Genomic DNA, 18,018 nt, shown 5'->3' with positions numbered 1-18,018 from the left:
TTATGGAAAAGGTGGAGAGGTCATCATCTAAATGGAGAGCCAGGCGCAGAGACAAGCAGTTCGTTCTGGACTGTTCCCATGAGGCACAGGGTCAAGACTGATTTGCATATGGCCATGTCTGAACTGGGGTGGCGTGGTGAGCAAAATAACGATGGATTAAACCCAGATCTGTGACTGGGGGTAAATGTTTTGCCGCTGTGCAACATTCTCTCCATCACCTTGTGGCGTTTGCTGTTCACCCTATGTGGGAAGGGTATGCCCAGACGTGGGTCCCATGATCACTGCGCCACTGGAGTCAAGCTATCCTGGCTGAAGACGGCTGATAGCCAGAAACCGGTCCTAGGATGCTTGATTCCGGTCCAGGGAAGACATGGCTTGGCAGTTCGGTCTGGACTGTTCCCACGAGGCACAGGGTCAAGACTGATTTGCATATGGCCATGTCTTAACTGGGGTGGCGTGGTGAGTAAAATAACGATGGATTAAACCCAGATCTGTGACTGGGGGTGAATGTTTTTCCATTGTGCAACATTCCGTCCATCACCTTGTGTGTTTTCCATGTAATGTGGCGACAAATTATGGCAGCAATCTCATTATATAGGAGCTCTGAAATAGCCTCTCTGATTATGTCAGGGCTACTTCCATAGTAGGGTTTGCATACTAGCAATTCCCTTATGTTGTCACGTTTCTGCAGATCTACATACTGAAGGTAATGGGTAAGCAATAGATCCAGGGTTGAAATGTCCTTTTGAGTCTGTGCAAACCTACTAACTTGCATGTTTTAAGGGGTTTCACCAACTCTTCTCTAATCTTTTCCTAAACTGAGAAAGGAAATTTACTCCTGACAATGGCAGACATAAAACTTGGTTGGAGAGAAAGTGAACTTGCAAACATTCCGAATTTAGCAAATCTACACCTGCATATTTGCTGAAGCTTAAATGCAGTTCACAAATATTTTCTAGGAGTACTATTTCTTGGCCTACTTCTGTAAAGTCTTGTGAATTCACGAAAGCCATATATCTGCAGCTAATGCAAGGAAATAGGTGCACTTTGAGACATTATTTAATAATTGGGCCCCTAATTAGGTCTCGCATTAACCATGATCATTTGTGTTTATTAAAATTGCGTCTCTCTCTTTGTCTGCCGGCTAGTTTCACTGTGAGTGAAAGCATTTTGTTCTTTCACAAGGAGAACATCGACACACGTCGTTTTGTCCAGTACCAGGAACTACTGTGGCAATGTGTGCTCTTTGAGACCTAAAACTATTTTTGCTTTTGCCAATGTTGGTTATAATGGTGAGGGCCCGGCAGATCCCACATCAATAAGGTTTTACAAAAACCATCCGAAAACAAGTCGCGCATTAACAAAACCAAAAGTCTGACCAACGATTTCAGACCTTCTGGCTTTACCAATGCTTGATTATTTTATGTTTCCCATAATCTTATTAAAACTGGTTACACTGAATTTCCATTATGAATATTTTGGGGAAACACTAGCAACACATTTCATTAAATGATGCTACAAAGAAATGGTAACTACAATTTTACAGTAATTTAGCAAAATGTTTTTACCTTTTTTTGTGAATATTTTATTTTGAAAACATAAAATCACCAATCTTGCTTTCAAGCTTCTGCAAATATTTGCATCTAATCAGAGCGCATTCTGGGAGCATTATAAATAGCCTCAAATTGTTAAATAGTGAAAACGGATGTGCCCGTTTTTATACTGGAACCACTGTCAGTAGTGCAGTCTGAGCTTACAACATTTACTTAGGGCGCTCACCCTAATAATAAAGGCTTTGCATTAATGAACCATAAAAACAAGTTTGAACAGCATTAACATATGGGCAGAAATATCAACTTAACTGCAGGCAATGTCTTTCCCTGATCCATAATGTGGTACTGTAAGCTGGTAGCTAAAGGGTTTTTGCTGTAGGGAGTTGGGTCTACTTGTCCCAAGGACAAAATACGCATGAAAATTTGTTGCCCTTGACCCCAAACAATATGTCCCGGGCGTTTGGCTTAGGAATTCCACATCCCTGCAATCCTTCCAATCATGGATACGGGCTGTGTTCCAGAATCAGATAGATGATTGAAGTCCCTGAAGTACCCTCCCCATTTTTAATGCCTATGAAATGATATCCTGTATTTGTTTGAGAAGTAAAATATTTAAACAAGTCCGCTTCAAAGTAAGTTTGTGACTGCGGGGCCAATGCCTAACCTGCCACTGGTTTTGGGAATTTGTACATCAATATTACTGTTTTCTGACACCTCGATGTCCTACCATCATCATAATATATTCTGTTCACACCAGAGGCAGCCACAATCTTCCTTTATTTTGCAGCAGCGGGTACAACATGGTGATAGCCAAAACAAAATGGTGTGCACATGTTTATCAACTGTAGTCTCAAACATTGTCAGGTAGAAAGCTGCTGCAGGCTTCCGTTCACCATGATAGAGCCATCAGGACACGAAATCCGAGGACTGACTATTTCTGCAGGCTAACACTGTGACACTGGTAGAGGGGACAAGCTCACTGCCAAAGCAGATTCCCCTACTGTGGGATGCCTACATTAGTCCACTCAGCCAGTTCATTTCAAGGTTCCTACACCCACTCATGAAAGGAGATGGCCACGACCCAGGCCGCCCAAGAAAAACCTTCTAGAAATATTTCAGAAAATGTAACAATCGCTTGTCACTTTCATTTCTGCAGAGCAGCGCCAGCATCACTTTCTCGTACATGGTGGCTGCTGCATGGAGCCTGCCGACAGATGAGGGCAGCCTTTAGCAAGTGGCTGAGGAGCTCTAAGACAGGGAGGAAGCTCCCCCACCCCCACACCACAGGGGTTGAGAGAGCATACATCCTCCCCCAAATCATTGATCCTGTATTATTACTGTGCCAGGGGGTAGCAGGAACTCTGTCAGAGGTAGAAAATGGCCAGAGGGTTGCAGCTGCCACCCTTTGGCAGCCGCTCAGTTATGTCCATTGGACTGAGGAGACCATGTGATGGAGACAAAACAAGTTGTGTTGGCATGACGCAACAAGGTGGGATTTGCAGAGGTGTTTGAGCTACATCAGCGGATGTTCCAAATCTGGAGACAGCAAAGACAGTTGTGACAGAATGTGCCACACTGCTTGCAGAGGAGAAGCACCAGATCCAAGGATCCCATGGCTCATAGAGCAAACCATAATCTGAGGCAACTGCTGGGAAAATGGTGGATGGTTAAATGCGAGCACTGGTGAAAACCTGGGACAAGTGGCCCAGAATAATAGTTTTCCCACACAAGTATGTAGGTGAAAACTCACAGAGTGGGACGGGAGCAGTAAGCACCACAGTGCAGTGAACGCTGCATTCACAGGTAAGGCAGTGGTTCATTAGGGAGATGTAACAGTGATAAACTCTAAAGAAATGGATTTGTTTCCCTGAAGGCTGAATAAGAAATCTCCTGAGGGTTATTTTGTGACAACGTTTCGACAGTGCGAAAATGAGGATCCAAAGACTGGAAGAAGAGCTTTGGGAAGGCTTTTTTATTTTTGAACTGATAACTTTATGTTTGTTGACATTGAGTCTAGAGCGGTTATTGCAAAGTGCATTAGAAGATGAAGCCAACTATTTTTTATACTACAAAAGCTGGTAGAAGAAGAGCATGGCCTGGAGTAAAAAATGGAATAGCTCTTCTGCTCTACTAAAAGGGAGGACCTGGCCTGGCAGTTCGCTCTGGACTGTTCCCATGCGGCACAGGGTCAAGACTGATTTGCATACGGCTGGGTCCAAACTGGGGTGGCGTAGTGGGAAAAAGAACAATGGATTTAACCCAGATCTTTTGACTGGGGGAGATTGTTTGCATTGTCAGCATTCTGTCCATCATTTGTTTGCTGTAACACTACTAAAATCCAACATCATCCTTGTCAACCAAGAAGAGAAACTAACACCGACACTGCCTAAGACACCCTGGAGTGTATGAGTGAGCGGCAGCTTCTTCTGGCAACGCAAGATGACCCAGAGGGAAGTGCAGAACAAGACTGCGGGGAGGAGGTCCTTGTGGCTCACCCGGTAGTCTGGCCCGGAGTGTGGTCTCCCAACAAAACAGGAGCTGGGAGGGGCAGAAATGGACCCTAGAGAGACAAATGGGCGCTGCCACCTGGACTGGTATGCTGCCCCACATACTGGCTGTGGCTAGCTTGCCTCTGCTGCGGCTTTGCCTGGTAGAGAGGTCATTCTGAGGCTGCATGCTTTCGGGCAGCATAGGTCTTCCTCTGAGGCCTTAAGATGCTCAGTGGCTGATGCCTGGGCCGCAGGAGGAATTGACCACTTCCGGGGCTATGGGATGACTGCAGCGGCAGAACAATGCAGTGGTGAGAAGAGCCTTGGGAGTTGTCGGGTGCTCCTGCCTGTGGTATGGCCTTCTATTGGATCAAAGCGGATCTCAATATCTTTAGACTCTCAAATGACCACCTTCAATCACTTGACTCTACTTCTCATGGAAGAGGAGATCCTGGAAGCTATCAGTGTTTTACCCTATAATAAGACACTTGGAGGTGACATATTCTCGCTTAAATTCTTTAAAAAACTACACTTTTATGTCAGCCTTATTGGCAAAGTATGAACAATGCCTTGTTAATGGTGACCTACTGTTTGATTTTAGAGGTGCAATGATTTTTTTTTTTTAAAGACCTTTATTACTCAAGACAGTCTGCCCTGCATTCACACAGCATATTGCCTACAACCCACGGGGGCCGGCAGCAAAGGTTGGTAAACATGAAGAATTAGACAAGATGACACAGCCATTTAGCCGACAACCCGGGGGTCCGGCGGCGTAGTATAAGTAGAATATGTAGACATAGTAGAACACATAGCCCGATTAACAAACAGGTCTATAGATTTTCCCATTTTCTGCGGTCAATCGTGTAGGCACGTCAGCGCGTCTTCAACATTTGTATTATCTATGGCAACTGCCTATATCCACAAGGAGTGTGTAGCGGCAGAGGTAGTTGCTAGGCGTTGTGTGGATAGGCTACAGAGGGATTGAAGATTCTGTGTGTGTGAAGTCGCCATGAAGTGAGTAGACGTATATTAGTATAGCTCACTAATGCAGGGAAGTGGGCTCGTATCGCCGGTGACGGTAGAGCATGACCACTACAGTCAAGACTGAGATGGTCGAGAGCCTGATACGCATGGCGTCCCTCAGTGACAGCCGTGTAAGTGCACACATCAGAGGCGAGAGGTTGCTCTCATGTTTGGTCTCCCGGTGTCAGGGAGGGGCATCCGTCCCTGCCGTAGTTTGCAGCTCACATGTGCAGGAGATGACCAGATGTTATCGTGTCGGGAGTGTATTATGCCACCAGGCACATGTTGTCCCGTAACATTATCGCTGCGTGTGGAATGTCATTGTCTACAGCAATATAGGGTTCGGTCGGGGAACATGACCGATGTGTAAACAGAGACGGGTATAAACACAACAGTGGAGTGGGAAGTGGGAAAGCGACAGCGCTGTCGGTGTGGTATGTGATGAGAGGTCTTTGCAGTCGTATCAGAAAGGGGGGGGGGTCAGTGGTCTCGGGGGGGGGGGGGGCAGCTAGCCGCTATTGGTAGTGGGGCATGTGTTGTGAGTGATCAAGGGGAGCGGACACATGGGTGTGGGCGTTGTGCAGTCCATAAAAATCCATAGCGGGTGAACGAGAAGCAAAAGCACTAGCATTGGCAAGGGTGCGTCCGCAGCGTCTCGCGTCAGCGCGGTAGTAGCAGGTCATGTCATCTCAAGTCGTCTCTCGTTCCTGGCAAGCTTTCTGAAAGGAGTTAAGGAGATCGTCCCAGATCTGTGCAATGGGGAACTTCCTGAGGCCCGCTTTTTCCTCCCGGTGGGGCACTGCACTCTCTGCTCGCGCCCAGTTGATAAAGGATGTGTGCCAGTGCCGGGTGTGTGGGGGAGTGGCGGCTTTTAGAGGTGCAATGATCTTGGTAATCCTCAAACCAGGAAAGTCTCAAAGGACTGCTCCTCATACAGGACCATTTCATTAATCAACATAAAAACTAAGATATTGTCCAAAATATTGCCTAAAGACTTATGGCTATGATCTGCACCTTGACACATAAGGAACAAAATGTTTTCATGCATGAACAAAATACATGCCTCAGCCTTTGCATCTAGATACTCCACTATGTCAGTCAGAATTACTGGAGGAATCTAAATCCCTAGTCTCACATGACTTCGAAAAAGCCTTTGATTCCATTCATTAACCATTTATGTTCTAAATGCTCAACTAAATTAATGTTGGCCCATTTTTTCGACACTGTACACACGCTATACACATCACCCAGGGCACATGTGAGAGTAGATGGGATAGTTCCATTGTTTGATATGAATGAGGCACTAGACAAGGCTTCTTGTCTTTGCTCTGACCATTATGCTCCTGCTTGAGTGGGTTAGAAGAGAAATGCAAACTAAAGGATTTAAATGTTTTGCATATTTCAAGAATAGAATAGATCGCTATACGTAGATGAAATTCTAATGTAAATTCAGAACCCCCTGACTCAATGGCCAGACTAATACATATGCTAAAAGTTTAGGGAGATGCCTCGGTCTGAAGGATAAGCTGGGAGAAATCAAAATGTGCGTCTGTCTCGGGAACACACGTGAAAGTTCTGTCCACTTCCAAACTGCAATGGACATCAAGTCATTAAAAAAACCACGGTATGCCTATAACACTGAATAAATGAAATGCCTAGAACCAAAATAGTACACCCTATTCCAGAGAACAAAGAAAGACACAGAGACATGGAGTTCTTTACCAGAAACTACTGCAGACTGAGGAGGCCCTATTTGAAATGATCTCCAGTTCCGCCATACACTGGCCCCCAGCTTAGAGGGTCTGGAGTCCCTCCCTGAGTTTAGCCCCCTGGAAGCGAACGTGTTCATGGAGGATTTGGAGACGAAAAAGATTTCACGCATATACCAGTCACTAGTCACACATTGTTCCCCCACACTGCAGAAGCTCCAGGAGACTTGGGAGGAGGACGTGGGTGAATTGGAGAAGGAAGATTGGAGAGAGGCACTGGCAGCCCCCAGGGGTTCAGCCATAGCAATGCGCCTACGTCTCATCCAATTTAAATACTTACAGAGAGTTTACTTCACCAGGGTGCGGCTGTGGCGGGCGGGATTGATTGCTTCACCGGTCTGTCTTCGATGTGTTGGGGAGAAAGGGACGTTTATACATGTATACGGTGTGGAGTTGTGGTTCCCTTGATCCGTTCTGGAGGGGGGTACTGCCCTGTTTGTCTGAGGTATTGGGGTGGGAGCTCCCTCGTATGCCACAATTAGTTTTACTGCATGTGATGGAAGGGGTTGGTGGCAACATCTACAAGAGGCATTTGCTGCTGCTAGGCCTCACACTGGCAAAGAGAGACGTGGCCAGAGCGTGTAAAGACCCACGGGCCCGTCTGTGGCTGTATGAAAAAAGGGGTTTGATTTTTGTATGGGGCTAGAGCAGATGATTTTTGTGGCCCGAGGATGCCTGCGAAAGCATTATAAAATTTGGAAACGCTGGGCTGAGTATAGGGGCCTGTGGCTTGAGCCTCCGGTGGAACTGGAAGACCTCCCGGGGGAGTGATGGGGGGGCATTGACGGCGGGTATGCATGTGCAGTTATCTGGGTGTGTGGTGTATAGGAGACTTGTGGCGGAACTAGTGCGACTCGGGGGTGGGAACAGGTGTGGGGGGAGTTGGGGGGTAGGGGGCGGTCGGGAGGGGGGCTTGTTCAATGTTGCTTTGTTAATATTAGCAGTTTTTTGCATATACAAAGAAAAGTCGATTGAATTTCATTGGATGTCATATTTTTAACCTGCAGATGCCTCTGGTGTGCAGAGCCCTGCGAAATGTGTGCAGTCTGTCAATAAAGTCTGTTTTTAAAAAAAAACAAGCAAGTTAGTAGGTTCACATAGACTCAAAAGGCATTCTAACCCTGGAACTACTGCTTACCATTACCTTCAGCCCGAGTATGTAGATCTGCGGAAACATGGCAACATAAGGGGATTGCAACTATTCAAACACTACTTTGGTATGAGCCCTGGCATATTCAGAGAAGCTTTATCAGAGCTCTTATATAATGAGATTGTTGCCATAATTTGTCGTCGCACTACATGGCACCAAAGGGACAAGTGGATTTTGTTACAGGACAAGTAGATTTGTGAAGTAACCTGCCCATGGGCAAGAAAATATTTTAATAAATTCCACTCCCCTGGGTATGTGTGCTTGCGCCTCTACTTTTTAGCCTTCTCTTCTCCTAAATTATGTAGTTGACAACCTACTGGAAAATCCTATTGATGTCCCTATAATAGCTGGTCAGAAAATTCTGGTTCTCCTTTTTGCACACAATGCGCTTCTATTGGACCAAATGAAGAACTCATTGCATAGTGGTAAACAGCTTTACTGATTACTGCCATAAGAGGACCCTTACCATCAACAACAGTAAGACTAAAGTCATGGTACTAGGATCATCTCCGGGATTAAGGTGGAAGTTTTTAATAAAGAAGATTTACATTTAGCGTGTAGAGTTCAGATTCAGAATCTTTCCTACTAGGGATTATCTTGTAGCTGTGAAAGACTTTAGAGAGGAAGCGAATATTGGGATTGCATTAATGGGGGAAAAGGATAATATTCTGTACTTTTTGCTCTTTTGTACAGAATTAGCAACTCCCTGTAAAAGATGGGTGCTGCCCTTATTTAGGAACTATGATGTTGGTTCCATTAGTAATGTCCTACCCTTCTGTCTTAGAAGGGATGAATAACTTATTTTTAATTCTGTAGCTTTATATCTTTGGACAGCTTGGCCGTGTGTAAGAGAGGCGTTTAACCAGTCTCAAAGTAACCCAAGATATCTCTTGGAAGGTGCAAGATTAATTTGTGAATCTGGTTGATAGGTATTAATCTGCACCTATTAGTATCTAAAGTTTAATACATTAATGAAGGAGGATGTGTACTGCCATTAATTTTAAAAAACAAAGTTTAGAGAGCTAGGACTGTAGGACGGTATCCATGTCCCTGAAGTATTTTATAACCAAAGAGGACGGCCAAATTGAATGGCTGTCTGACACTAGAGTGTCTGGCACCTCATAGGTTTGATAAGAAAACCCTTACACACCAACCTAGTTGGTGTCATGCTTCATCATCGGGTCCTAGCCAGGTAGCTGCGACACCTGATTACAGTGGAGCTGGTTGAGGTGTGTGTGTGATGAAGTGGATGTGAATATAAAAATACCTCTAGGAATGTACCCATTACTTTCTTCCTGGTGATCTGGGGTATATTTAAAAACAGGATAGTGGGTAATGGGTTACAGATATTATGTGTAGCTTGTTATTACCCTATGGTGGTCAACATGTTTCAGCCCTCTAAAAAAGTACGGAGCTTTCTTCAGGACCTCTCAGAACGAAAGTGAGTGACGGGAGAAAAGTGAGTGGTAAAAATAGCTACCACGTTTAAAGCATTTTTAGCACTTTAGCATTTTTAGCAGGCTGCTCCTGTGGACCACATCTAGGTGATACGGCGTACGGACAGACTGGCTTGAGTGGCATGACTGGTGTCAGTCCAGGTCCAGGGATGGATGTTAGGGACCAAATGATGCCAGTGTCGGAGCAGCTGGTGCATAACCATAAGAGGTCCCTGCCAAACACTCTAGCCCAAAGGCTTTCTGGAGGGAATGAGCTGCCAAAATATGAGGCACATGGCCTCATATAATTCTCTGGGAGGAGTAGAGACGGCCCAGGGGCAGGCTCAACCACGGAGCCAAGCCTCGAATGTGGATGCTCCCTCATCTCGACACCGACAGACGAGGGGTAGTCGAACATCTCTTCGACTTCTTCTTGTGGTTGTGCGACGTATCCGAATGACCGGACGACTGAATGCAACAAGGATCCCAGACTCAGCAACCAGACCTCTGACCACCTTCTCGACTGGGTCCTCGATCGCCGCAGTGTCGCACGCTGCGCTGCCAGGAGCTCGAGGGATAGCTCCTTCAAGGCCTTCGGGTTCATGCTGCTGCAAACTGTGCAGGCCTTAAGGTTCTGGTCATGCTAGAGGCACTACAGGCATACAAGGTGAGGGTCCGTCACCGACATCAATCATTGACGGGTACCCAGCAGGGCTTAAAGCCGGACTTCCTTGATGAAATCCTGCTACACCAGGAGAAAAAGAGACTTTGAAAAAAAGTTTTGTCTAAAAATGACTAAGGAGTAGCTCTTCTACGGATCTGCACTACTGGTGTGATAAGAAAATAATTTACATCAGTGCGCTGGGGTGGCACCCATATAAGTATAGCATGTCACTTTTGGTGTGGCACAATGCCACACAGAGCTGAACGACACCACCTTCCGGTGCACAGGGGTACTGCTCATGAAAACATTTCCGGATTCAGTCTGAAGCCAGAGTATACTTCTATGGTAAGTAACCTGCAGCTAGAAGTCAGATTGAACATGTACATTTTATGTGTGCTATTGTATGGCTTAATGCTGAAACAATAAAAAAATTATTGGTTGATTGACCTTAGTTTTAGAAAAGGTAGAAGAATATTTTGTCTAATGCAACTAACTACCTTGGCGGATGGATAGCATGTCTATCCAGGGTTACGAAGACATAGCCAAAACCAACAATGGAGGTCAATCTTCTGCAGGCCTTTTTACCTACATTTCTTCTGTCGCAAAATTACCTTTTAGCACGCTAAACTGCGTAAAAGATAGATGTTTATAAAACCAGTGTCTATTCTCGTCCCTTTAGACGTTCAAATGATTTGAGATGGAAAATTCCACAAATGGTCACAAGTGCAATGCAAATAACAATAGTCATCTTTGCACTCTATCAATAGATAGTCCATTTAAACAATTGTATTGAGGTTTTTTGTATTCTAGTTACATGATGGCAAGCGCTGAATTTACTGAAGGTCATGTTACAGTATTGGAAAAAAGTTTAATAGATGGATGTACACATACGACAAATTGGTTCAGATTACGATTAACATAGCAAGAAATACATATTTTGCAGGGTGTACAATAGCATGGCTTGAGCAATGGGTCCCAGGAAGGACATCTGTATGTATTTTATCAATGGAGGGCTTAAACTTAAGCATCCCGGGAGCCCCATCATTAATTTTATTATGATTTTCAGGTTTATTAAAAGCATACTGATGATTAGGCCTGGGCGGTAAACTCAGCTCGCGGAATTTGGGTAATTTTGCGTTACGCGGAGAATGCGGAATTCCCAAAAATTCTGCGATCCGCGGCTTTGCGGAATGTTTTGCTTGTTTTCGCTTTCAACATGCGTGTTCACGAGATATTTCCCACCCGAGCATACAAACAGTGTTCGCGAACAGGAAAAAAGCATCGCGAACGGAACAAGCAATTCCGCGTGTTCGCGGAATTTCTGCATGCTTGCAGAGATTTTTTACTGTTTCACAGAGCTTTGCGTAGTGCGACTATGCAAATTCCGCCCACCCCTACTGATGAGGAGTGCCAACTGAATTAAATAATCCATAAAAAAACTACTTATTTTTAATTTCGGGTTGTCTCTAGTTTAAATATATTTATACAAAGTAAAGCCATCCTCCCCTAAGGTGCAACGAAAAACTCGTTTGACAATCGAGGTGTAGCTTACATTTCTTAGAAAGAAATATACTTATGCAAGAAAGATGGAAACTTTATTTACCAAGCTGGAGCGGTTTGTGGCGGCAGACATCTTTGATAAGTGCGTCCACATTGGCAACAATCTGTTCACAAGGCATATCCAACTGAAATACATAATACAATCAACATTTAATGCTCAATTAGCAGTGAGTGACAAGTACTTATAAGTGACCTTAAATTTGCACATTAAAGCTCAAAAACAGGCATTACCAGAAGTTAAAATAAACGTGCCCACTATTACAATGCTCAAAGATCTCGGATTCGCAAACATTCAAATCTAGTAGCGAAATGTAAACGTAATTAACAATTAACTGTTTAACCGTGGAGCGGGAGAGGATGGGACGTTAAGTATATTTATGCATATCTAAATGTAAGCTTAAATATTTTCGGAAAACTTCTCTTTAAATAAGTGTTAATCTTTGGTTTCCTCTTGACCTTTTTCCAAGCACAGCGTTTAAGAGCCGAGGTAGCTCCAACAGCTCCACACTGTGCAGGGGGAGGGAGCAGCGCATGACGTGAACAGTGCTGCTGCCGTCGGAGCCTCCGACTCGGAGGTTGTGCTGTGGAAACATGAAAGAAACGGAGAATTATATGCAGGGGGCCTTATGTCCTGCCGGGGCCTAGCGCACAGAGTACACTAGAAATGGGAAGCATGTACGGCTGTCACGGACGTTTGCTAATCAACGATAATGAGAGTGCACAGTGCTCCGTTCCTCCTACAGTAGCTACTCTCACTAGTCCTCCACTGGCTCTCGCTACCACAGTCTAACCCTCGCACTTCTTTCCACTTATTTACCTATTTGCTCTTCCTACCTCTTTGCAACCTCGGCCCTTTGAACACACTTCTTTACGTTTCCTTTCTACCCCTGCCTACCACTTGCCCTTTTGCTTCACTCATTCTTCAATGCGCAGGTTCTTTCGCTAGGGAAACACGAGCCGCCATATCACGAGGGAGTCCGTCTTATCTATTTCAGACGTGTGCTGTCTCCATTTCAACCATCAGCTCGAGAAATTCTGGATTATACGAACGAATTTAAGACAATGAAAATGCAAAAATACAGCTAAGCTCAAGCTGAGCCAGAGAACCTGGTTTCCAGACGGGAACTTGTCAAATGTTTTCTTGATTTACTTCAACTGAACCACTTGGACCATCGTACTTGAGACGTTGAAAGGGCCTCAACAACACTCGCTGCTTTTTCAGCATACGATTTCTATTCTGTTCTCATTGATAAAACCCTGCCCCAGGAAAGGGGGGGCCAATCGGCCCCCACGCAGGCATGGCGGGGCCCGGCCCCTCCCATACCCCGTTTTTCCTTCGGGGTCGCTTGCCCCCGCCCTCGCCCCGGAAGTAGTTGTGCGCTTCCGGGGCAAGGGGGCGGGGCCGCGACAACAAAGGGGTTAAGAGCCTGGGGAGCGCGGGAAGCGCCCTCTTTGTGCCCGCGCTCCCAGGCTCGCTCCTCGCCCCACCGTGGGGCTGTTTAATTTTCTTTGTGTTTTTCTTCCAGGTCCGCCTTTTGCAGTGTGGGAGCGGCTCGGAAGAGGATCGCGACCTTCTTTGTTTTTTCTTCCAGGTTCACCGTTTGCAGTGTGGGAGCGGCTCGGAAGAGAATCGCGACTTTGTGGCAGCGGGAGTAGCAGCCAGTGACCAGAGACCGGGCGTAGCGGAGCGAGTTCGTGGTGGGGCAGTAAGAGCGCGACTGGAAATCAGAACTTACGGAGGGACCCTGCGAGCTCGGCGAGGTCGGGGAGAGCGTACCGCCGACAAGGACACCTACGGGAGTGCTTCCGCTTTAAGGACATAAGGTATTTTGCGGGGCGGGCGGGGCTCAGCAGCGGGATAGAAAAACGGGCCACAACGAAAGGGGAGAAGCGGCTGTGAGCAGGGGAATGTAAGTCTGGTGCATTGTCCGTTTTCGGGGAAAATTGTGGCTCCTCGTTTTTTGTGGGCTCAGTCGCGAGGCGGTAATTGTCCCTGTGCGTGCAGCCTCGTTTAGCGCGGTAGGCTGAGCATCGCTCTCATAGTCAGAGGGTCCTGAGTTCGATCCGCTGAGAGGGCATTCTAATTTTCTTCCTTTTTCCTACGAACTTGGGACGGGCCCAGCGCTGGCTTCTCTTTACCCGGCATGTTATGCAAATGTTAAGCAGGGACAGCTAGGGCAGAGAGCGGAGGGGAGACCAGAAAAAGTTTTTCTTTGTGTACAATTGTTTGATAATTGTCAAGGTATAGGAGGGCAATTAAGTAGGGACTGTGTCTTCAAGTAAGGCAACTGGTGCTATGTAAAATGCTCTGATACCATACAATGAGTATATGATCGATGGGTGTTGCACAAACAGCAAATTTGATTGTCTCAAATATATTAATATTGTTTTAATTTTATAGGGGGCTCTACTCTATTGCAGGCTACATATACATGTGGGCATTTTATGAAGTTATAACAGATCACAGATCGTGATTGTCTATGAAATTCAACAGTGATTGGACAGTCAAGTAAATAAGGCATTTATAGCTGGGAAGAGTACCCTGGCATTAACAGCCATAATTGGAAACTGAACATATTTTCTATTTCAGGGAGACAAAGTCAAGGATCTCTGTCCTGTGGAGCTCAGCGCGGGCGCCCTGCAACTGGGTCAGGTACGGAGCACGGTGTGCTCATAAGTAAAAATTTTGTGCAGCCTTACGGGAAGAGCATTATGTCTGCAAGACGGGGCACGGGAATGCTAATGTGAGTTTAATGTTTCAAAAAATGATGCGCAGAATGTCTGCAATGGATAAAAGACTGGGCAAGGTTGACAAACTAGGTAGGACCGTAGCGGAATTGGGAGCGAAAGTAGATGCTCAGGCTGGTCCATCTGGTAGACCTAAGCGGACAATAGTACCGCCCAAACCGAGGGGTGTGTTTGAGACTCCACGCAAGCGGGCAGGAACTAAGAGGGTGGGGGGTCGTCCACGGAGCCCAACTCCCAATGTACCCCCAGCTGCACCTATCCCGCCACCTCAGCTGCCAGTGGCAGTGCCAGTAGTGCCGCCTATTCCAGTGGCGGCACCAGTGGCCCCGCCACCCACTCCTGTTCCCGTGGGGGGCCCGGTACCAAGTGCGGTCCCTAATCCTCTGCCCGCGTCGGGTTCGGTGCCGACAGAACTGGCAACCCAGATAGCAGCTGTCCTGCCCTGGTTAGGGGGGGGAGCGCTGCCGGCCAACACTAACCTCACAGCAGAACAGCAAACATTGGTTACCCAGATATTGTTGGCTAGTGGTCGGGGCAGCGCGCCACTTGCACCAGTTTCTCCCCAAACAGGTCCAGCGAACGATGGAGGTACAGCCAAGGCAGTGGAAGCGACGCCTCTCACCGGCACTGGTAAGGAAATTACATTGCCACTGCTGGGCGAGGGCGCGATGCCCTCCAGGGGGGAGTGCCTAGCGCAACATGTGTCACAAAGTGTGAAAGAAATGATTTGGGCTGACAAATATGTAAATATTTTTTCATTACTAGTAGATAACAGGGAATGGGAATATGCAAAATCACAGAAAGAGATGATGTTGCCTAGTGAGTGGAGAACAAAATTGTACAAATTTAGGGTGGAAGAAACCATCATTAATTGGGTAAGGGCTTTTGCGGTGTACAGTGCAGTAATTGGTGAACGTTTTCCAGGAATGCAATCAGTTATGAGCTGCTATCAGAGTAGAATCACAATGTACCATGAGAATCATGTGGGTGATGTGTGGAAAGAATATGACATAGCTTTCAGAAAGTCTAGGGAGTTTAATAAGTCTCTGGCATGGGACATGGTGGATTCGATTTCCTGGCATTCGCAATTTGAGAAGGGACAGGGCGCGAGCACTAGCGCTGCCGGGGGCAAAAGTTATTCTCCCAGGCCACAACAGTCATTCCAGCAGCCCTTTCGATCAGCGCAGGGTGGGGAGCCAGGCCAGAAAGCTAGAGGCAATGGAGGTGCGAAAGGGGTATGCTGGGATTTTAACAGACGGACATGCAACAGGGCACCAGGCACTTGTAAGTTCAGGCACGCGTGCAACCTATGCGGCCACCCTTCCCACCCAGAGGCAACATGCCGGAATAAAGGCAATGGGTCCGGTAATAGGGGGAGGAAGAAACCTGAATAGTAAGATCCATCCCATTATAGCACATTCACCCATTCTGTTGTCGGCTATGATCCCCTGGCTTAATAGGTACCCCAATCACACTTCGGCTAGATTGTTGCTAGAGGGTTCACCCATGGTTTCCGAATTCCAGCTGGGGGTTATGTCGGGACACCACAGTGCAGAAATCAGCTGTCAGTTCTTTCCAATCCCTCGCTGGTGGCGACCAAAATAGGGAAGGAGGTGCGTTTAGGTAGGGTAGCGGGTCCCTTTCATGTCATTCCTACTCAGAATTTTGTATGCTCTCCTTTGGGTGTGGTACCAAAGAAGGAGAAGGGAGAGTATAGGCTCATCCACAACTTGTCTGCACCTAGGGGCCTATCCTTGAATGATGCTATTGATGAATCAGTTTGCAGCGTTAAATATGCATCATTCGACCAGGCAGCGGACATGTTGAGGTGTTTGGGCGCGGGAACACTGATGGCTAAATCGGATATTGAGTCAGCCTTTAGATTGCTCCCTGTTCACCCGGAGGACCAGCACCTCTTAGGTTTCTCGTTTGAAGGGAAGTACTACATGGATAAGTGTATGCCCATGGGTTGTTCAATTTCATGTGCATATTTTGAACAGTTCAGCTCTTTCCTGGAATGGGCACTAAGACAATGTACGGGTCACCAGTGGGTCATGCACTACCTGGACGATTTTCTGTTTCTGGGTCCGGCGGGTTCACGGGAGTGTGCGTCAGCATTGCAGGAATTTTGCGTGCTCATGCGCTCTTTCGGGGTACCGCTGGCGCAGGGGAAGACAGTCGGGCCAGTAACATGCCTGGAATGTTTAGGAATTGAACTGGACTCAGTGGAGGGCTGTTTTAGACTACCAATGGAAAAGATACAAAGATTCAAGAATACCCTAGGACTATGCCTACAAGCTAAGAAAGTGACTCTACAAATGTTGCAGCAGACAGTAGGGCAGTTAAATTTTGCATTGCGGGTAATACCCATGGCACGCCCTTTTTCACGCTCAATTGCACAGGCCATGAGGGGTCTCCAGGAGAAACATCACCGGACACGGCTATCTGCTGAGGTTCGTCAGGACATGCGGATATGGATCGCATTCCTGGAGGACTTCAATGGCAGAGTGCTGTGGGGTGCACCCACGTCGTCCTCGGAGGACCTGGGTTTGTGGACTGATGCAGCGGGCAGTATTGGTTTTGGTGCAATCCTTGGTAGGAAATGGGTGGCACAAAAATGGCCCGTCTGGTGGGAGGAGAGCGGGCTGACGGCGAACTTTGGTTTCCTCGAGCTCTTCCCAATCTGGGTGGCATTGAAAGTGTGGCCTGCAGATCTGGCCAACCGATCTGTAATCTTTTGGTCAGATAATATGACAGTGGTGGAATGCATCAACCAACAAGCTGCAAGGTGTCCATTCATACTACGCCTGATGAAGGAGATTGTGCTGTGTTGCATGACATTGAATATACTTTTCAGGGTGAAGCATGTCCCGGGGGTGTTAAATAATTCAGCTGATGCGCTTTCTCGCTTTAAGATGCAGGTTTTCAGGGATCACTTGCCGGAGGCAGAGGCAACATCGGCCCACTTCCCATCAACTCTCTGGCAGATTGGTGCCCCCAGCTACATGACCTCGTGGCAGCCAGCCTAGCACCCAAGACAAGGACAGCATATGAAGGGGCGTTCAGGTCTTACTGTCACTTTCTGGGTCAGGGCTGGGAGAGTAGGTGGACTCTGGAAGCTAGCTTCAATGGGTACATGAGCACCTTACACAGAGAAGGGCGCACGGCGGCGACAACCAATAGGCACAAGGCGGCTATCTCCTTTTTCGCACGTGCAAAAGGGGTAAGGGACCCTACAAACAGCTTTCTAGCTCAGAAGGCGTTGAAGGGATGGCGGCGCATGCAGCCACCTTCCACAGATTCTAGGAAACCAATAGGTTTTGAACGCTTGTCGGCAGTTCTCCTCGCTCTGGCGGACACATGTAGCTCTGCGTCCGAGGTGGGCCTCTTTAAAGCAGCATTCTCGTTAGCCTTTTATGGGGCCTTCAGGGTGGGCGAAATGGTGGCGGCCAACAAAGGTGATAGGGTAGGCGGCCTTCAGCTGCGTGATGTCAGCATTAAGGGCGACACTATGTGGATTATAATCAGGAAATCAAAAACTGATCAGGAAGCTAGGGGTCAAAGCCTGGCGTTACATCGGGCGAGGAACAATCTCTGCTGCCCGGTGACACATGTGGAAGAACTGA

At 46.9% G+C, this 18,018-nt stretch overlaps 1 protein-coding gene across 3 annotated transcripts in view; it reads right to left on the bottom strand.

Moving 5' to 3' along the window:
- Positions 1 to 18,018, bottom strand: part of MRPL1 (mitochondrial ribosomal protein L1) — a 549,098-nt gene that overhangs the window by 30,123 nt on the left and 500,957 nt on the right. For all 3 annotated transcript variants that reach the window (XM_078676360.1, XM_078676359.1, XM_078676361.1), the window contains exon 8: positions 11,688 to 11,769. In XM_078676360.1, the coding sequence (XP_078532486.1) occupies positions 11,688 to 11,769 (82 nt within the window). The remainder of the gene's footprint in view (positions 1 to 11,687; positions 11,770 to 18,018) is intronic.

This window comes from Lissotriton helveticus, chromosome 2_1, assembly GCF_964261635.1.
Source record: "Lissotriton helveticus chromosome 2_1, aLisHel1.1, whole genome shotgun sequence".
In the NCBI taxonomy this organism is placed as follows: domain Eukaryota; kingdom Metazoa; phylum Chordata; class Amphibia; order Caudata; family Salamandridae; genus Lissotriton; species Lissotriton helveticus.
Note: the sequence above shows the minus strand (reverse complement) of the source record. Positions and strands in the feature narration are given on the sequence as shown.